This window comes from Nelumbo nucifera, chromosome 2 (genome assembly GCF_055504915.1).
Source record: "Nelumbo nucifera cultivar China Antique chromosome 2, China Antique-T2T, whole genome shotgun sequence".
NCBI lineage: Eukaryota > Viridiplantae > Streptophyta > Magnoliopsida > Proteales > Nelumbonaceae > Nelumbo > Nelumbo nucifera.
Window position 1 is genome coordinate 4,390,434 of NC_142650.1, and position 18,453 is coordinate 4,408,886.

Consider the following 18,453-nt stretch of genomic DNA (forward strand, 5'->3'; position numbering starts at 1 on the left):
CTTCAGTGTTGGCCAATCCAATCCTTCCAGCCACACCCTTTTATTTAGGGGCCTTCTAAATATATGCCTAAAATGATTTGCAAATGCTTCTGCAATTTCTCTTTGACTTGTGACAGATTCCCCTTCAATCTCCAAACTTGTAATGGAATTTCTTCTCCTTCTGCCACTTGCCAAGGCATGAAAGAACCTAGTGTTCCTGCCCCCCTCTTTTAGCCACTTGCATCTCAACTTTTGTCTCCAGCTTATTTCCTCCTGAAGACTATAATCCTCTAACTGTTTATGCAATCTCCATCTTTGTTCCTTATCCTCTACAATTAGGCTGCCACCCCCTTCTTTGCTGTCTAGATCTTCGATTTCTGAGATCACACTCTGCTTTCTTTCCTCCAATCTCCCGAACTCTAATAGATTCCATTCCTTGATTCTTCCTTTCAGGTATTGGAGCTTTTTATGAAATCGCATTCCACACCACACCACTGCAGGATTACTTTCAGACCACCACTCTTCTACTTTCTTAATGAACCCTGAGTGCTTTAACTACATGTTTTCAAATCTAAATGGAACAAGACCTGCATTTCTCACCTCCTTGCAAAGTACAATAGGCCAATGATTGGAGGTCACCCTTGGAAGTGCTCTAGAGTTCAGATTCCCCCAATGTTCCTCCAGATCATTTAAAAATAGGAATCTGTCCAACTTAGAGCAAATTGGGTTGGTTTGGAGATTGGACCATGTATAACACCTTTGTGATAATGGGATTTCCTTCAGTTCAAAGGCCTCAATGAATTGGTTAAATCTCCTCATACTTGTGGTAGTTCTTTGTCTAGGGCTGTTTGTTTCTTTCACAAATATGATTACATTGAAATCACCTCCTAAGCACCACGGCCCATCCCACAGACCCCTTATGTCAGCCAGCTCTTCCCATAGTAACCTCCTTTCTCTGTAATCATTTGACCCATACACATTAGTTATCACCCATTCAAATCCATCTTTCACTTGCCTAAATTTGATAGAAACTGAAAATTGTCCTATCAGTTCCTCTAGCCCTTCAACTGCCTTCTTCTTCCACATTGTCACAACACCCCCTGCTGAGCTCCATGAAGGTAAAACCGCCCAACTTATCCCCCTACCTCGCCACACACTCCTAACCCATTTAATGTCAAACTCTACTCTTTTAGTTTCCTGGAGGAGAACTACATCTGGGTCTATTTTCTGGATTGCCTCCTTTATTATTGCTCTCTTCCTTGCACTACCCAGTCCCCTCACATTCCACCTAATAATCCTCATTATTCTTTATTATCCATCCCTTACACCTATTACCCTTATTTTCTTCCTTTCCTCCTTTCCCCCTAGCTCCAATGCTCCTGTCTCCCACCCCATCCTTCACCAGCCTTTCCACCTCACTCATTTTTCTCCTTTTAGTCTTTGCTTCTTCTCTCTTTTTTTGTAGGAATCTTTCAGATCATTTGGATCTTTCAGTTTACACCCCAGCTTCTGTACAAAAGCTGCCACGGATTCCTCACTTCCCAGCTCTCTGTTGTCAATCTTTCTATTTCTCTCCTCCTGGCCTACATCCCTACCTCTACCCTCTTCCTCCTGACTTCTTTCTATCTGAAATTTAGCTAGCCCTTCCTCTAGGGAATTATTCTCCTCCATTTCATTTGTCAGATTCTCAATATTTCCCAGAATTCTGCTTATATTATTTGCTTCCACCTCTTCTTCTACCTCCCTCCCCCAGTCTTCTCTAATGCTGCTCCCACTATTTGCCCCTCCCCCTGCTACATAGGCTACAGCTTCTGAACTGGGATTGGAATCTGGCACTCAAGACACAGAGCACTCATTAGTAACGAAAATTGAATGGACACATTTACCTGGGTTTACCTGGGAGTGAAAAGGGGAGCTGGATTTTGGAGCAGTCGGATCCTGATTAAGTGTATGAGTGTCGCCTAACCCCTTGGTTCGGGTCTGAGATGGTATCCTTCCTGTCTCCCTTGTTATACATTGGTCCCTCTCTGTACCCACCTGTTTGTTCCTAACTGCTTCGTTCCTGCTTTGCTTCAGGCGAGTCTCGGACACTTCCTTACACACCTCCTGTCCATTAGCAAGGTTTGGTAATGGAACTTCTAAGTTCCAAGTCATAATTTTCGCCCCCAACAATGATGATGTGCTCTGCTAATCTGTTAGTCACCTGATGTAGTGGTTGCTCTGAATCAGATCCATCTGCTGCAACTTTTGAGAACAAGACGCCAAGATTTAATGTTGTCGCAATCTCAGCCTCTAACTCTTTGTCTGTCTCAACACTACCTATGCTGGACTATTCATCGGAATCCTCTTCCATCTCTGTGTCGTCCATCTGACATTTTACTCAGCCCACATCGATTTCCTCCTTCACCTCAACGCCGTTCCATACATACATGGGGTTTGGATGGTCCTGTACGGAGCGACTTCCGCCAGAAGGTCCAAGCACTGGTCTGGGAACCCAGTGTAGAGATTCGCCGATTTTCTCTTAAAGCCTGTTCGCAGCTGATACACCATCAACAGTTCTTTTCGAGGAAGAAGAAGATAGACGCTTTTTAGCGTCTATAATCCTCTTAGTTACGTCCTGGGCCACGTGCTCACTTAAACAAGCACGTGGCCCCAGGTTCGAACTCATGGTTGACCCACCGACTCCTCTTACCGGTTCGGACAACCCGGCCCGCAACAAACCCTTAGTTGGTCCAATCCCCTTCTTGACCACCTCAGCAAAAGAAGCGCGGGCCCCTATCCTTCGAGTGACTTAAAAATTTTTTAAAATATTTTCCTTAATTAGCTTGCGTGTCTCTTGGTTTCCCACCTGCGCCTTTCCAGTTTCCTCCTTAGACCGCGGCTGGTCAACCTCCATTTCCTCCAACCCATGGTTGCCACCTGTGAACCATCCCGCCACGTCACCTTCATCTTCTTCCTTCGTGCTTCGCCCCCAGAGCTCCACCTCCTTCTCTGAAACCAGCCAGATCTTATACCAGACTTCATCAGCCAACATTTCGACTACCCTTGGGACCGATTCTGGTTCCACCCCCTTAACCCTGACCTCCACAGCTCGAAAATTTTCCATATTAATTTCCTCCACCACCTCACCCAACATCTTTACTATATTGTCCAGGTTTGATTCGTTCCAGAGGTGAAATGGGAGTCCAACCATTTTTAGTGTGAAGCTCCCTCTGGGAGGCACCAACTCATTACACAGAGGTTTCCAGTTTTGTATGTATACCAACCCATCTTCCCATTCAAAAGCTGTGAAACCTCTGTTTTTTCGGTCTTCGATTTCTAAGACTGCCTTCCGGTTTGAAAATGGCTTCAAGGCTACCTTCGCATCCCGCTTCAGATTGTTCACCACAGCTTTCAACACCTTCCTCCAATCCTGTACGTCCTTGCTGTTTGTAATCACCATCCTCTTCTCCCACTCACCCTTCTCAGCCTCAAACCAGACTTTCAGACCCTTGCTTGAGAGTGCTATTGCCTTTCCGCAGCTGAAGGAGTCCTGTTTCAGTGCCTGGCTCGAGGTCTTACGGATACTCTCATCTTTGCTCTGTTCTTGTTCGTGTTTCATTTGCAGATGGTTATCAACCCTAGCCAGGAACTTCTGTAACTCAGCCGCAAAATTTATCCAACCTCGTATATTCTTCCCTTCCGGTAAGCAGACCATTTGTTTCCGGTCCCCAAAATACTCGGTGATGGTAATGAACCATCCTTTCCTGTTGCATCTTAGTTCCACTACAAATTTCTTCCTTTCCAATTCCAATATATTTCTCCACCTTACATTTTTGACAGATTGGAGTACTCCATCGATGGAACCTTTCAGCCAGAGGACTGCTTCCTCCAGTAGAATTATCGTCGTCCTCCTACCTTTTCTTACCTTTAAGAGATTTCTAACTCTTGCCTTTCCGCTTTCTAGGAGAAGTTTCTTCGCTTCAATGTCTAGTACTGACTCCCGCCTATTCGCCACCTGAAACTCTGTGTCGCTTCCTCTTCCCATCCTAAAAGTTCCCTTTTTTAGAAGTTTTTGGCCAAATGGAATTCTTCAGATAAGCAGCTCAAATGCCTCAACTAGGCTAAGAAAAGCAGTACCTTGCATTTTTCCTCACTTTCCAATCAAAGAGTACTGAAGAAGACCAATCAAATGCAAATGGAGTTCTAGCCTTCCAGGTTTAGTCTACATCCATAACATTAAGCTTTTGGAAATAGGTCTCTGTGACACTATCCCACACTTCTTTTGCAGTTTCCATCCACAGGTAATGCTGACTAATGTGTGGTTGCATAGAATTCACTAACCAACCCACTACTATGTAGTTTTCCTGCATCCACCTTTCATAGGTAGGATCATCATCCTCTAGTTTCTTCTTGCTCTCGGTAATATAACCCCATTTTCCTCTACTACACACATGTACCTTAATAGATTGAGACCAATCTAAATAATTGGTCCCATCTAGCTTCATAGTAGTCACAGCCCCAAAAAGATTCTCCACCGACTCCCATGTCCAAACTTGAAATTTGTGGAATATTTGGTCTCTCCTCTAGTTTGCTCCATTGAGTAAACGGATGCAAACGAAAATCACATTAAGGCTTTACTAGGCTAGATTTACTGTTCTAAGCAAAAAACAACCTCTCAACCCCCCAAAATTAGGGTTTCACAGGGTCTTGCAGGATGGGGAGAAAGAGAGAAACTTCAACTGCCCCTTCCAGAGGTTCTAGAATTCAATCCAACCAAAACCACCCCTAATAGAAATCAAAAGCCTTACCTCTGATCCCCAAGCGCCTGGTTCAAACTATCTCTACGACCTGTAACATGGTTTCTCCAGTTATCTAGGGTTTTTGGGAAAAATCTTCAAGAACCTGCCTTGGGCTTCAACTAAAGATGAAAAACCTCCACAAAACTCTCCAAAAACCTTCATAATTGAGCTTCATAAGTAGTTGATTGATCAACCGATCAGTTCTCTATACACACTATGTATGGGCAAAGAATGGAGAAAAAAGTCGAAAGTGAGAACCTGCTCTGGTATCAAGTTGAAAATTACACATACAGTAATTCAGATAATGCAAGAAAAGAAGAAAGGAGAGAGAGAAGGAAGAAGAAAAGAAGTTTCAGCAATAGGTTGTGAAAAAAGAAAAAGAAGGGAAGAGAGAAAAGAAGAATTCGGACCACTCTCTCTAGCCCCCTTTCATCACTTTTATTAATGTGATAGAACAAGAATTAGAAGAAATTGATGTCTTTCTATTAAGAAAGTAGTACATATATATACAACCTTGTAGATACTAAAAAGGAAGAAAATCATACAGCCTTGCAGATACAAAAAAGGAAGAAAATCATACAACCTTGCAGATACAAAAAAGATAGATACTAAATAGGAAGAAAATCAAAGAAAGAATAATTCCTATAATCAAGCTATTCCTAATTAGGCTAATACTACATATTTACAGCCTATAATTTCGTAACACTCCCCCTCAAGATGGAGCATAGATGTCAATCATGCCCAGCTTGTTACAAATATAAGAAATCCGAGCTCCATTAAGAGCTTTTGTAAAGATATCTCCTAACTGCTCTCCAGTCTTCACATATGCTGTAGAGATCAAGTTTTGTTGAATTTTCTCACGAACAAAATGACAGTCTATCTCGATATGTTTAGTTCGTTCATGAAAAACTGGATTCGAAGCAATATGAATCGCAACTTGATTATCGCACCATAGCTTCGCTGGAACTAAGACTTTAAGACCGACCTCAGTTAAGAGTTGAGAAACCCACATAACCTCACACGAAGCTTGTGCCATTGCTCTATACTCAGATTCTGCACTAGATCGCGACACCACATTTTGCTTCTTATTCTTCCACGAAACCAGATTACCACCAACGAAAACACAATAGCCAGTAGTGGACCTTCGATCAATCTTGGAACTTGCCCAGTCCGCATCAGAAAAACACTCAATGTTACTGTGACCATGATTCCGATACAGTATCCCCCGTCCAGGAGCTCCTTTCAAGTAACACAAGATTTGTTCTAAGGTTGCCCAATGGTGCACTGTAGGAGAGGACATAAATTGACTTACAATACTAACTGAGTAAGCAATGTCTGGACGAGTCACTGTGAGATAGTTCAACTTTCCAACTAATCTTCTATATCGTTCAGGATCATCAAAAGCATCTCCATCCTTTGTGAGTTGCTGGTTAGAAAGCATTGGAGTACTGCATGGTTTGACTCCCAGTTTCCCAGTTTCTGTTAACAGGTCCAAAACATACTTCCTCTGAGACAAGAAAATGCCTCTTTTACTCCTTGCCACCTCAATCCCCAAGAAGTATTTTAGGTGCCCCAAATCTTTAGTATTGAACCGGCTCTGCAAGAAGGATTTCAAGGATGAGATTCCCTTCGTGTCACTCCCAGTGATAACAATATCGTCTACATATACAACAAGTAGAATGATGCCAAATATGGACTACTTATAGAAAGTAGTATGGTCAGATTTGCACTTCCTCATCCCAAACCTCTCTATTGCCTGACTGAATTTTCCAAACCAAGCTCGAGGACTCTGTTTTAGTCCATACAACGATTTTTGAAGACGACAAACTTTCCCAGACTCCCCCTGAGCAACAAACCCAAGTGGTTGCTCCATATAAACCTCCTCCTGAAGAACTCCATGCAGGAAAGCATTTTTAATATCAAGCTGGTAAAGTGGCCAATCATATGTAGCTGCCAGAGAAATAAATAATTGAACTGAAGTCAATTTTGCCACAGGGGAGAAAGTATCAGAATAGTCCACTCCATATGTCTGTGCATAGCCTTTGGCCACCAGGCGAGCCTTTAGGCGAGCCACTGATCCATCAGAATTAAATTTGACTGCAAAGACCCACTTGCATCCAACCGCTTTCTTACCAGCAGGTAAATCGACCAGATCCCAAGTACCATTCTCAGTCAAGGCATTCATTTCCTCAAGCATGGCATCACGCCACCCAGGATGGGATAAAGCCTGGTGAACAGTTTTGGGAATCCCTACAGAATCAAGAGAGGCAACAAACGAACAAGAAGTAGAGGACAAACGATCATAGGTAACATAAGAGGAAATTGGATAAGTACATTGGCGTTTACCTTTCCGAAGAGCAATAGGTAGATCAATATCACTGGGCATTGGATCTGATGACGAAGAAGAGACCGGTGCCGGACTTGTCACAGGAGGATTAGGTCGTCGAGAATAGACTTGAGTAATAGGTAAATTTGGTTGAGAAGGTGGTGGTGGGGGTATTGGAACAACACTAGCGTCTGGACTGGTGACATGATACACTAGTAGATCATCATCCTCTTGTGGACACACAGGTGTAGATGGAGCAGTAAAGAAAGGAAGATGTTCATGGAATGTAACATCAGCTGACACAAGGTATCTGTTCAAGAGAGTAGAAAAACACCTGTACCCTTTTTGGAGACGAGAGTATCCCAGGAAGACACATTTTAATGACTTGGGGTTCAATTTGGAAACCTGCGGACGAACATCACGAACAAAACAAGAACATCCAAAGATACGAGGTTCAACAGGAAACACAGATTTATTAGGAAACATAATCTTATAAGGGATCTGATCATTTAGAACAGTGGAAGGCATGCGATTAATCAAAAAACACGCTATAGAAACAGCATCAGCTCAAAACTGTTTAGGAACATGTGTTTGAAATAAAAGAACCCTGGCAGTTTCAAGAAGATGTCTATTTTTTCTCTCAACCACTCCATTTTGAGATGGAGTATCAACACAAGATGATTGATGGAGAATTCTATTCTGAGTCATGTAAGTCTGGAAGGAATCAGAGAAATATTCTTTGGCATTATCACTTTGCAATGTTTGTACAGACACGTCAAACTGGGTTTTTATTTCAGCACAAAAGGTTTTAAAATGTGAAAGCAACTCAGAACGAGATTTCATTAAATAAAGCCAAGTCATACGAGAAAAATCATCCACAAAGGTAACAAAATATCGAAATCCAGTTTTAGACATAATAGGACATGGTCCCCAAACATCTGAATGTACTAACTCAAAAGCATGACTAGCCCTTTTATTAACTCGAGAAACAGACGATAGACGATGATGTTTTGCAAACTGACAAGACTCACAATCTAAAGAAGATACATCATGAAACTGAGGAGATAACTTCTTTAACAAAGGTAAAGATGGATGCCCCAACCGACAATGAACTTCAAAAGGAGATAAAGTACTGGAACAGGCAATGGTCTGAGGTTCCTGGGTATCCAAAATGTACAGACCTCCTGATTCTCGTCCTTTACCAATAATCCTCTTCGTCATAAGATCCTGAAACAAACAATGATCAGGAAAGAATGAGATACAACAGTTAAGAATACGAGTGAGTTTGCTAACAGATACCAAACTAAAAGAAAATTTTGGTAAACTCAATACAGATGACAAAGAAAGTGTTGGTGTGGGATTGATAGTGCCAGAACCAAGGACAGAAGAAGTAGAACCATCTGCTAAGGTGACTGAAGAAGGAAAAGTGTGTGATTGGAAAGTGGAAAAGAGACTAGGATTACTTGTCATATGATCTGTTGCACCAGAATCAATGACCCACTGAGAGGAAGAAGAAAGAAGACATGTATTGGTTTTACCTGACTCAGCAAGGGCAGTGATGGACTGAGAGGAGTTCTTTAATGCCTCTTGATACTGGATAAATTTCGCATACTCATCTGCAGAAATTGTAATGGTCTGATTTCACGATGGATGAGGAGCATCACTCGTAGTTACAACATGAGCTGATTGAGACCCAGAAGACTTCTGGTTTTTCTTTAGCAATTTCTGGCAAGTCCTTTTAGTGTGTCTTGGTTCATGACAATAGTAGCAAACTACTCCCCCTGTGGCTTGAGTTCCAGCATTCCGACCACTATTACTGCCACCTCTGCTACTATTCTGAGAACGAGACCGGCCAGTTGATCCATTATTCTGACTGACAAGTGCACTAGGTTGTTGTACAGGTGAGGTATGGGAACCAGTATCTGTACGAAGGACCCTAGTAAAGACCTCTTTTAAAGAGGTAATCTTAGGATTAGACAAAATCTGTGGCTTAGCACCATCAAATTGAGGATTAAGGCCAACCAGAAAACTCATAATAGCCATCTGTTCACGTTGAGTCTGCTGAACTTTGATATCAGTACTGAAAGGTAACAAGGCGTTCAATTCTTCATAAGTGCGCTTGAAATTCATGAAATAGGTCTGAAGAGACTGATCCTGTTGTTCAGCCCGATAAAATGTCTTGCAAACATCAAAAATACGGGAAATATTTTCTTTACCAGAGAACAGAAAAGCCAAATATTCCATTAGTTCTTTTGCAAACTCACAGTGAGAGACATGACTGACGTACTCGTTCTCAATAGAATTGCGGATTTGCAAAAACAATTGAGCGTCAATCCTTAGCCATTCAGTGCGGGTCTCATCAGTAGGAGGGTCCTTAGTCAGATGGTTGTCCTTAGAGATACTTCGTAAATACAAGCGAACAGTCTTACTCCAGTCTAAATAATTAGTTCCGTTTTGTTTTTGTTCAGTGATCTTAGACAGAATGGGGATAACACTAGGCATAGCCAAGTTATTTTGTTCAACCACCATCATAAACACAGGAAAATAAACTTTTAACAACCAGCAAAGCCAATAAAACAGAATCGGCAGCAGATGCAACACCCAAACAGCAAGAAACCACAACTGGCAGCACCGAAATATCAACTATATAAAAAAGAACAGAGAAGAAAGACTTTCCTGATGGGCAAACAAACACCACAGGAGTAACACCGAGGCTGCTGTGCTACTCTCCGACCTGTTGCAGACTTGAAAGCCCTCTCCCGATTGAAGTGAAGAAGAGATGGGTGAAGGTGGGTAGGCCGATCTGGGATTCCGCTTCCACTGGTAGGGGCAGTGAGATGCAGATGTCACTCGGAATGGGTGACCTAGAGATCGCAGCTGCTGCTCACTTGGGCAACCTAAAGAATTCAAAGCTGCTCACTTGGGCAGCAGAGGGAAGAAAACCAGAAATTAGTTTCAGACTGGAATTGATGTCTCCAGCTCTGATACCATGTGATAGAACAAGAATTAGAAGAAATTGATGTCTTTCTATTGAGAAAGTAGTACATATATATACAACCTTGTAGATACTAAAAAGGAAGAAAATCATACAGTCTTGCAGATACAAAAAAGGAAGAAAATCATACAGCCTTGCAGATACAAAAAAGGTAGATACTAAATAGGAAGAAAATCAAAGAAAGAATAATTCCTATAATCAAGCTATTCCTAATTGGGCTAATACTACATATTTACGGCCTATAATTTCGTAACAATTAATAATTCTAAATCTGAGTACAACTACTTGGATGCCCTTAATGGGGCGGCCAGCACTAAAGAAATAATTAAAGAAAATAAAAGAAGGCCCATAAGGCCCATAACTAAGAAATGTAACTTTTAAATACTGCTTAAAAGAAATAAAGAACACTAGGGCTCATTCGGCCTATTCTCACTACAATAATAATTGTTTTACTTTCTCTAAGCATAAATGTAAGGGACCATGGAGCTTCCATTCTGGTTTGAAAGCTAATTATCACATTGCAGTTATTTACTATTTAGGTTGAATTCTCTCTTGTTATTTCTGTTTGACTGTTTTATGCTCTTTCTTTTGGTGAAGCGTGGTTTTAGTGGCTCTATTTTGGGGGGCTATGGATTGTTATAGATGCCTAAATGTTGGCCTATCATTCTCTGAAAAATCAAAGGACGGAAACCTGCCAAATGTTTTATTTTTTTCATCCTTTTTTACTTCTTTTTGCCAATGCTATTTGGCAAATAATGTCAATTTTTACCATTGCGTGCTGTGCTTTTCTGTCTCTTCCTAACCTGAAGGTTTCTTAGTTTCTACCAAGGGGAGAGTTATTTATTTATTTATTTTTTTTGGGGGGGGGGGGAAGTATTACCATAGAACCAGGTTTCAATTACTATATGACATTTTCCTCCTATTTTTTCTCCCTCCCCCAATGACTGCTGATGGTTAGAAAAACACTGCAGATTTCTTGTTGGTTGCTGTTGTTTCTAGTAATTTTTCTTTTGGGTTAATTCATCTCAAATACTATCAGTTATGGACCTTACTAGAACAGGGGAAACATGGAAAGTGTTGTTTTAGACTTGATCTTCTAGATTGTTGTCCTTGAATCCATGCAGTTATAGTTCCTAAATTTTTATTTAAGTTTTCCCGTCCTTCTAGATATGATTTACAGATGCCTAGTTTCCTTTTTACCAATGCAGGGGTATTGGATATCCCGATCTTTGGCCTTCATCCACCTGTAGGGAGCCACTCGATGTCGCAAACAATTTTACCTTTGATGTGATTTCTGGCATCTTGACAGGTTGAGATTCTTAATGACTTTACTGGTTTTGGTTCCTGTTTTTTCTGCATTTGTGTAATTCTTTTGATTGAAGTAGAAAGGTTTGGACAACCTGTTTTGATATAAAAACTGCAAAAGAAAGAAGAAAAGAACGAGGAGAAAAGGTTTCAGCTAAGAAAGAGAGAGATGAGAGATATAAGAGAATGGGAGAAGCTCAGAATTAGGTCTGCCCGCCCCTTTCATTAGATTATATACTCGTAAACAAAAGAGAATACAAAGACAAGTATGCCCTTAGTAAGTTGGCTACTTGTGAGAACTTAAAAACACTCCTAAAACATAAACTAATGGGCCTAAGGCCCAATAACTCTCTAACTATGCTATGTAAATAAAAAACATGTTATATCAGCCAAAACTCAACAATTGACAACAAAATTTTATCCCAACTACTTATATAGTAGTTTTGTTGAGTCAAATTAATTGTTTTAAAATTTCTTAACTTGGTTCAGATAGGTTAGCTGATCAGATAACAATCTTGCTGGCTGGCCTGTAGGCAAAGAGGGGAGTTAAAGAGGGTGGGATTGTATATGAGTTTTGGGATATCAGAATTTGGTTTGAATCCAACAGATTTTGAAACTCCTATATTTGAATTCAATTTGATTAAATAGTTGGATTTCCAATTAGAGTTAGATTCAATTTGATTTTCTCATTATTCTTGTTCTTCCCCACACAAGAAATTGCAGAATAATGGATAAAGCATAAAAGGAAAAAAGAAGAAATAAAAGAAAGTTTCTTTTATTATCTTGCTGTTTATAATCAAGATTGTAGGTGACATAACAAAGATTAGAGGCTGGAATCTTAGAATCAATGACTGTAAGTAACATTTCTATCAAAAAAAAAAAAAAAAGACTGTAAGTAACATAACAAAGATTTGACTGAGTAGCAGCTGGCCAGCCATTCCAAGCTCTCAATAATACCAAAGTTTCTCTCTTATAGGCTTGCAATCCTGCCAATAATCCAGATAATCAAGTCCCAATGGGTAAAACCTTTAAAGATTTTGCTAAAAAACTAGACCACTAAAAAACCAAAAGTTAATAATTGAAAAACCAACAAAACTCTTCAGATTTCAACTAGCAGTGGTGCCAGATGCATTAGCAATGGATTATGAAAAAAAATCATTCAGTTTTCTAATCCTCTCAATATTAGTGAAGGCCAAAAAGAAAGTGGAAAGAAGGTTGCTTGTATTGAAAGAAGAAAAGACTAGGATTTGGAAGAAAAAAGCATTTAGTTTTATCTTGGTAGAGAACACCAGTAGAAGGTTTAGAAGAAAAACCCCTTTTTCAATTCTTCTTATTAAGACTAGGGTTTGGAAGAAGACACCCTTTTTGTCTTCCAGTCATTGAATAGACTATTTTCTTTCTTTTTAGTGCCAGTTTGGGAGGGCTTTCGGGATGTGGCTTCTGGTGTTTCAAGCTGGGCCCCACACAGGAATGCCAGAAGCTGTGTTTGGTAAAAATCCAAAAATCCAATATGGGCTTTCCTATCACCCAAACCATTGCTCAAATATGAAGCTACTCTGAGTAACTTCTCCAGAACACTGGTGCTCAACCATTGCAGCTCAATTAACACAATACACCCCAAACACAGAAGCCCTCCCAAACAGGCTCTTAATTTTTGATGGTGTATCATCAAATAAACTAGGTATTTTTCTTCTTGGTCATATGAATAAATTACTCTTTTATACCCAGTCATTGAATATGGCAAGGTCATTGTTTTTTTTTTTTTTTTTTTTTGTCTTCTGTGTCAACTATTAAGATCTTAATACCCTTGTGTTCAATAAAAATCCTTTCAAAAAGTTTCTACTATTTAAATTTTATGAAGGGTATACTTGCCCACGTGTGTGTGTGTGTGTGTGTGTATATATATATTATTTTATATTTAATCCAATAGAATTAGATGATATTGGATCCAACCATGATCTATCCAAATTTGATTCGTTTCTTATAATCAGATATTTGTATCCTTCATAAATAGATCGGATCACAGATTGAGTCAGATCAATATTTGACTTATTTGCATCTCTAGGTCCACTCTACTTGGTTAGACTGTTGGGTACTGTTTTGGTTCTTTCTTAATAGAAGTATTTTGACCTGCTAATGATAAAAACTTCTTGATTGCTTGCTAAGATGAGGCTCAACCATTATGTCAAATTTTGTGTTAGTTTAGCTATACATGCACAAATTACCTCCAAAACAGTTATTTTCTAAGTTATATGTCCTTATAGATTGCATGCCAAATCTTCCTCCCCATCTCTTAAAAAAATGAAACAAAAGGGGGCCAATGTTTGTAGTATGTTGATCTAAAATTTGTGTCTACAGATATGAGGCAAATATTTCCTTTTGAGCTCTTTCACTTGGGGGGTGATGAAGTCAATACAGGTTAGTTAGTTTGATTTTTCCTTGTGGTAGATCAAAATGCTTTTACTACTGTTTAAAGTTAAAGTAAAAAGTGACAAGAAAACTGCATGCATTTTTATTTTCAACTTGTAGCCATCAAACTACAATGAGCTCGAATATCATACTATTCTATATTTTTTCTTTGGGGGGGGGGGCAGTTATCCATTATAGAGAAAATACTTATTTTTGAAGCTAAAGACATAATGTGGAAGCATAACAAAAATAAAGGGCTCTTTAAAAGCAATGGGTGAGGGCAGTTATTTTGGTGGTGGCCTCCTCAGCTACCATACTAGGGTATGCTAGTAAATACTCCTTTGTTCTCCTAATATAATAAATTGATGTTATCTATCAAAATAAATAAATAAGTGGCTCTTCTGGATTATCACATCCACCCACTCAGCATGAGGTCCCATTTCTAGATTGCATTATATAGGATGTATTTGCCAACATAAGCACATGGTCCTATTTAGAACCTTTTTGTCTTATTTGTAGAATCCTCTTTGTGCCTAAAACACAGATACCTATACATGCTTAGTGCACCCATGATTCATATAGTGCCCAATATGGCCACCAGGTACTGCATGGGCACTTTTACATCATACTTTATGGCATGAACACTCATAAAGAATGATATATTTTAGCAAATCATACAATACAAAATTTGTTGATGATAAGTGTAATTCCAAACCATTTGGGAGCATATTATAGAAAAAGTAGACAGGAAATTGGCTTCTTGGAAGACAAAATATCTCTCTAAAGGTGGGAAGGTCACAGTGTCACACTAATTAAAAGTGTTTTGACATCCTTACCAGTCTATTATATATCCCTATTCCCTCTTCCAGCAAAGACAGCAGCTGTGTTGGAGAAAAAGATGCGAGATTTTTTGTGGAGAGGGTGGAAGGAGGGAGCTAAATGTTGTTTGGTTAACTGGAAAACACTATGCCAGATCCAAAGAAAAAGGGGGCTTAGGGATTAGAAAGTTGAAGGAGGTCAATACCACATTTTTAGGGAAGTGGTTGTGGAGTAATGAGCAACCGAATAGTCTCTGGAAAAGATTAATTCTATCGAAGTATGGTTCTAGTAGCAGAGATTGGGAGACAGAAGCTGTAAGATCCCAATATGGTTGTTCAGTGTGGAAGGCGATTCAGAAAAGTCGGCCCCAGTTTATGAAGGGCATAAAATATGCAGTTCGCAATGCTCGAAGGGTTCTGTTCTGGAAGGATCATTGGTGTGTTGACAGTCCCCTTAAGGACTTGTATCCTTAGCTGTATGAGATCGCAGTCAACAAGAATGCAACAGTGGCTGAGTGTATGGAAGATCAGTACGGGGGTTGTGTATGGAACCCTCAATTTTGGAGGAAACTGAAGGATAGGGAGGTGAATTCTCTAATTCGCTTGTTACAGTGTTTATATAGCATGAGAACAAATGGCCTAAGGAAAGAAGAAAGGTTGTGGAGTTTTGAAAAATCAGGGGAATTTTCTGTAAAATCCTTTTATGACAGCTTATCAAGGGAGAACTTTGAATTTCCAAGTGGAAGGATATGAATTATAAGAGGTATAGAAGTGGCTAATGTGGGTTTTAATTTGTGTAGCAGAAGTCTGGAAACTACTAATCACCTGTTGATTCATTGTAATTCCGTGTTCTGGATTTGGGGAAGAATTTTGGATCTGTTTGGAGTCAGGATGTGCTTCCAGGCTGATGTGAAGGAATTCATGGGTGCATGGTGTCTCTTGACAGTAAATCCGATTGAAGATTACAGCAGAAGAGAAGAGAAGAGAAGGAAGAAAGGAGAAGGATTAGAGGCAATGGAACAGTTCTGGCGGCGCCAGCTTCATTATAATATATAGGGCGGAAAAAATAAGAAGGGAAATGACCCTTGTGCCCCTACTAAATAAAGTTATAATAACAGATTAAAATAAAAAAAAGCTTTAATCAGCCAAACAGACCCTAACAAAATAAAAAACAATTTATTTCAACACTCCCCCTCAAGTTGGAGCATAGATGTCAATCATGCTCAACTTGTTACACAAATCATTATGCTGCACATGATGAAGACCTTTGGTGAAGATATCTGCAAGTTGTTCTTCTGAGCTGACATATGGGGTGTACACTTCTCCATTTACAAGTTTCGCTCTAATAAAATGCTTGTCCATTTCAATGTGTTTCGTCCTATCATGGAAGATTGGATTAGTTGCAATGTTGATAGTAGCCTTATTGTCGCAATAGAGTGACATAGGGTTGCTAACTATAAAACCCAGTTCTCCTAACAGATTTCTTATCCACATGATTTCAACAACTCCATGAGACATAACTTTGTATTCTGCTTCAGCACTAGATCTAGCCACCAAACTTTGCTTGTTACTTCTCCATGTGACTAGGTTTCCCCCCACAAAGGCACAATATCCACTGGTAGACTTTCGGTCATCAACTGCCCCTGCCCAATCAGCATCAGTATATACTTCCACCTTTAAATGTCCATGTTTCTGGAACAACAAACCAGCTCCAAGAAACTTCTTGAGGTATCTGAGGATCCTCTCTGCAGCCTCAAGGTGAGTTGTCCTAGGGTTGTGCATGAACTGACTAAGGACACCCACTGCATAAGCAATATCAGGCCTGGTCATAGACAAATACAAGAGTCTCCCTACAAGTTTCTGAAACTTCTTCACATCTTTCAAGAACTCTCCCTGACTGTCTCCTAGTTGATGGTTAGGTTCAATTGGTGAGTCAATTGGTCTCGCCCCTAGTTTGCCTATATCTTCTAGTAGATCTAGTACATATTTCCGTTGGGAAATAAAGATGCCCTTGTGAGAGCGGGCAGCTTCAATGTCATCCACATTGAGTGGCTAAGAACTTTTTTAGTCTCTGTATTTCAGCCTCCCAATCTTCTGTGATCACAATGTCATCCACATACGCAATTAGAGCTGCAATTTTTCCTTCACCCTTCTTCACAAATAGTGTGTGATCTGACTGGCATTGTTTGAACCCCATCTGTTGAACTGCTAAGTGGAATTTACTAAATCAGGTCCGAGGAGATTGTTTCAGCCCGTATAAAGATTTTTTTAACTTGCACACTTTCTGTTCATTGCCTTTGGCACAAAAACCTGGAGGTTGGGTCATGTACACTTCCTCTTCTAAGTCGCCATTCAGGAAAGCATTTTTGATGTCCAATTGGTGAAGTTCCCAGTCAAGATTTGCCACTAGTGAAAGGAGAATTCCGATAGAGTTCATCTTGGCTACTGGGGCAAAAGTCTCTGCATAGTCCACTCCATATACTTGTGTAAAACCTTTTGCCACCAGTCTGGCCTTGTACCTTTCAACAGTTCCATCAGCCTTGTGTTTCACTGTGAACACCCACTTGCACCCCACTGGTTCCTTCCCTTGAGGAAGATCCACCAACTCCCAAGTGCCATTTTTGTGTAAGCATCAATCTCTTCCTTCATTGCATCTTTCCATTCAGGTTTAGATAAAGCTTATGCAACATTCTTAGGAACGGGGATACTGTCAACAGAGGAGAGAAATGCACGATATGAAGATGAAATATGATCATAGGACACAAAGTGAGAGATAGGATGATTAGTGGTACAAGATCTAACACCCTTTCTCTTAGCTATAGGAACATCAAGATCATTAATGATAGGGGAATCAACATTGAGAGGAGCAGGTATATCAATAGGAGCAAGTGTACCTAGTTGATGGAAAGGATCAACCTTCGGTGAAGCCGATGATGTTGGTTGCATAGTGTCAGGTTCCATGGCTCTTGATCTCTGCAGGCTTTTGTGGCGGTGAAGAAAGACACGGAATGGAGGAGGGTCAGGTAGAGGAGGTAATTGAGTTTGAGCTTGTTTCTCCTCAACCCTACTCTCCCCCTGAGGAGAAACCGAGAAGAAATGTTGATTCTCAAAGGACACGTCGATTGAGACATAGTACTTACGAGAGGTGGGATCATAGCAACGATACCCCTTTTGAGATAGAGGGTAACAAAGGAAGACACAAGGAATAGCACGAGGATCAAGTTTACCCCGAGTAGGTGACAAGTTATGAACAAAGCAATGACACCCAAAAACACGCATTGGAATGGGGAACAGTGGAGCTATAGGAAACAAAAGCTGATGTGGGGCCTTATACTCTAGTAACCGAGATGGCATACGGTTGATGATGTACGAAGCACACAGAACAAAATCCATCCAAAAACATTTTGGAACAGACATATGGATTAACAAGTCACGAGCTACTTCAAGAAGATGACGGTTTTTTCTTTCAGCAACACCGTTTTGTTGGGGTGTCCTAGCACAAGAGCTTTGTTGAAGTGATCCACTCGAAGCAAAGAATTCCGTGAGATCACTATGGAAGTATTCCTTTGCATTGTCCAATTGGAAAATATGGATTTCAGTTTGGAATTGAGTGAACACCATGCGTTGAAAGTCTTTCACAATTTTAGGCACTTCATCTCTAGATCGCATAGGGTAAACCTAGGTGTATCTAGAGTAATCATCGATCAAGGTAATGAAGTACTTATATCCAGCCTCAATAGGTAGAGTAACAGGGTCCCAAACATTAGAATAAATAATATGAAACGGAAATTCAGATATTTTATTTCTCAAAGGAAAAGAGCTTCTACAATGTTTACTCAA

At 40.1% G+C, this 18,453-nt stretch overlaps 1 protein-coding gene across 1 annotated transcript in view; it reads left to right on the plus strand.

Annotated features, from left to right (window-relative positions):
* Positions 1-18,453, plus strand: part of HEXO1 (beta-hexosaminidase 1) — a 90,483-nt gene that overhangs the window by 48,425 nt on the left and 23,605 nt on the right. The window contains exons 11-12 of the mRNA XM_010255019.2: positions 11,290-11,390; positions 13,745-13,804. Of these exons, the coding sequence (XP_010253321.1) occupies positions 11,290-11,390; positions 13,745-13,804 (161 nt within the window). The remainder of the gene's footprint in view (positions 1-11,289; positions 11,391-13,744; positions 13,805-18,453) is intronic.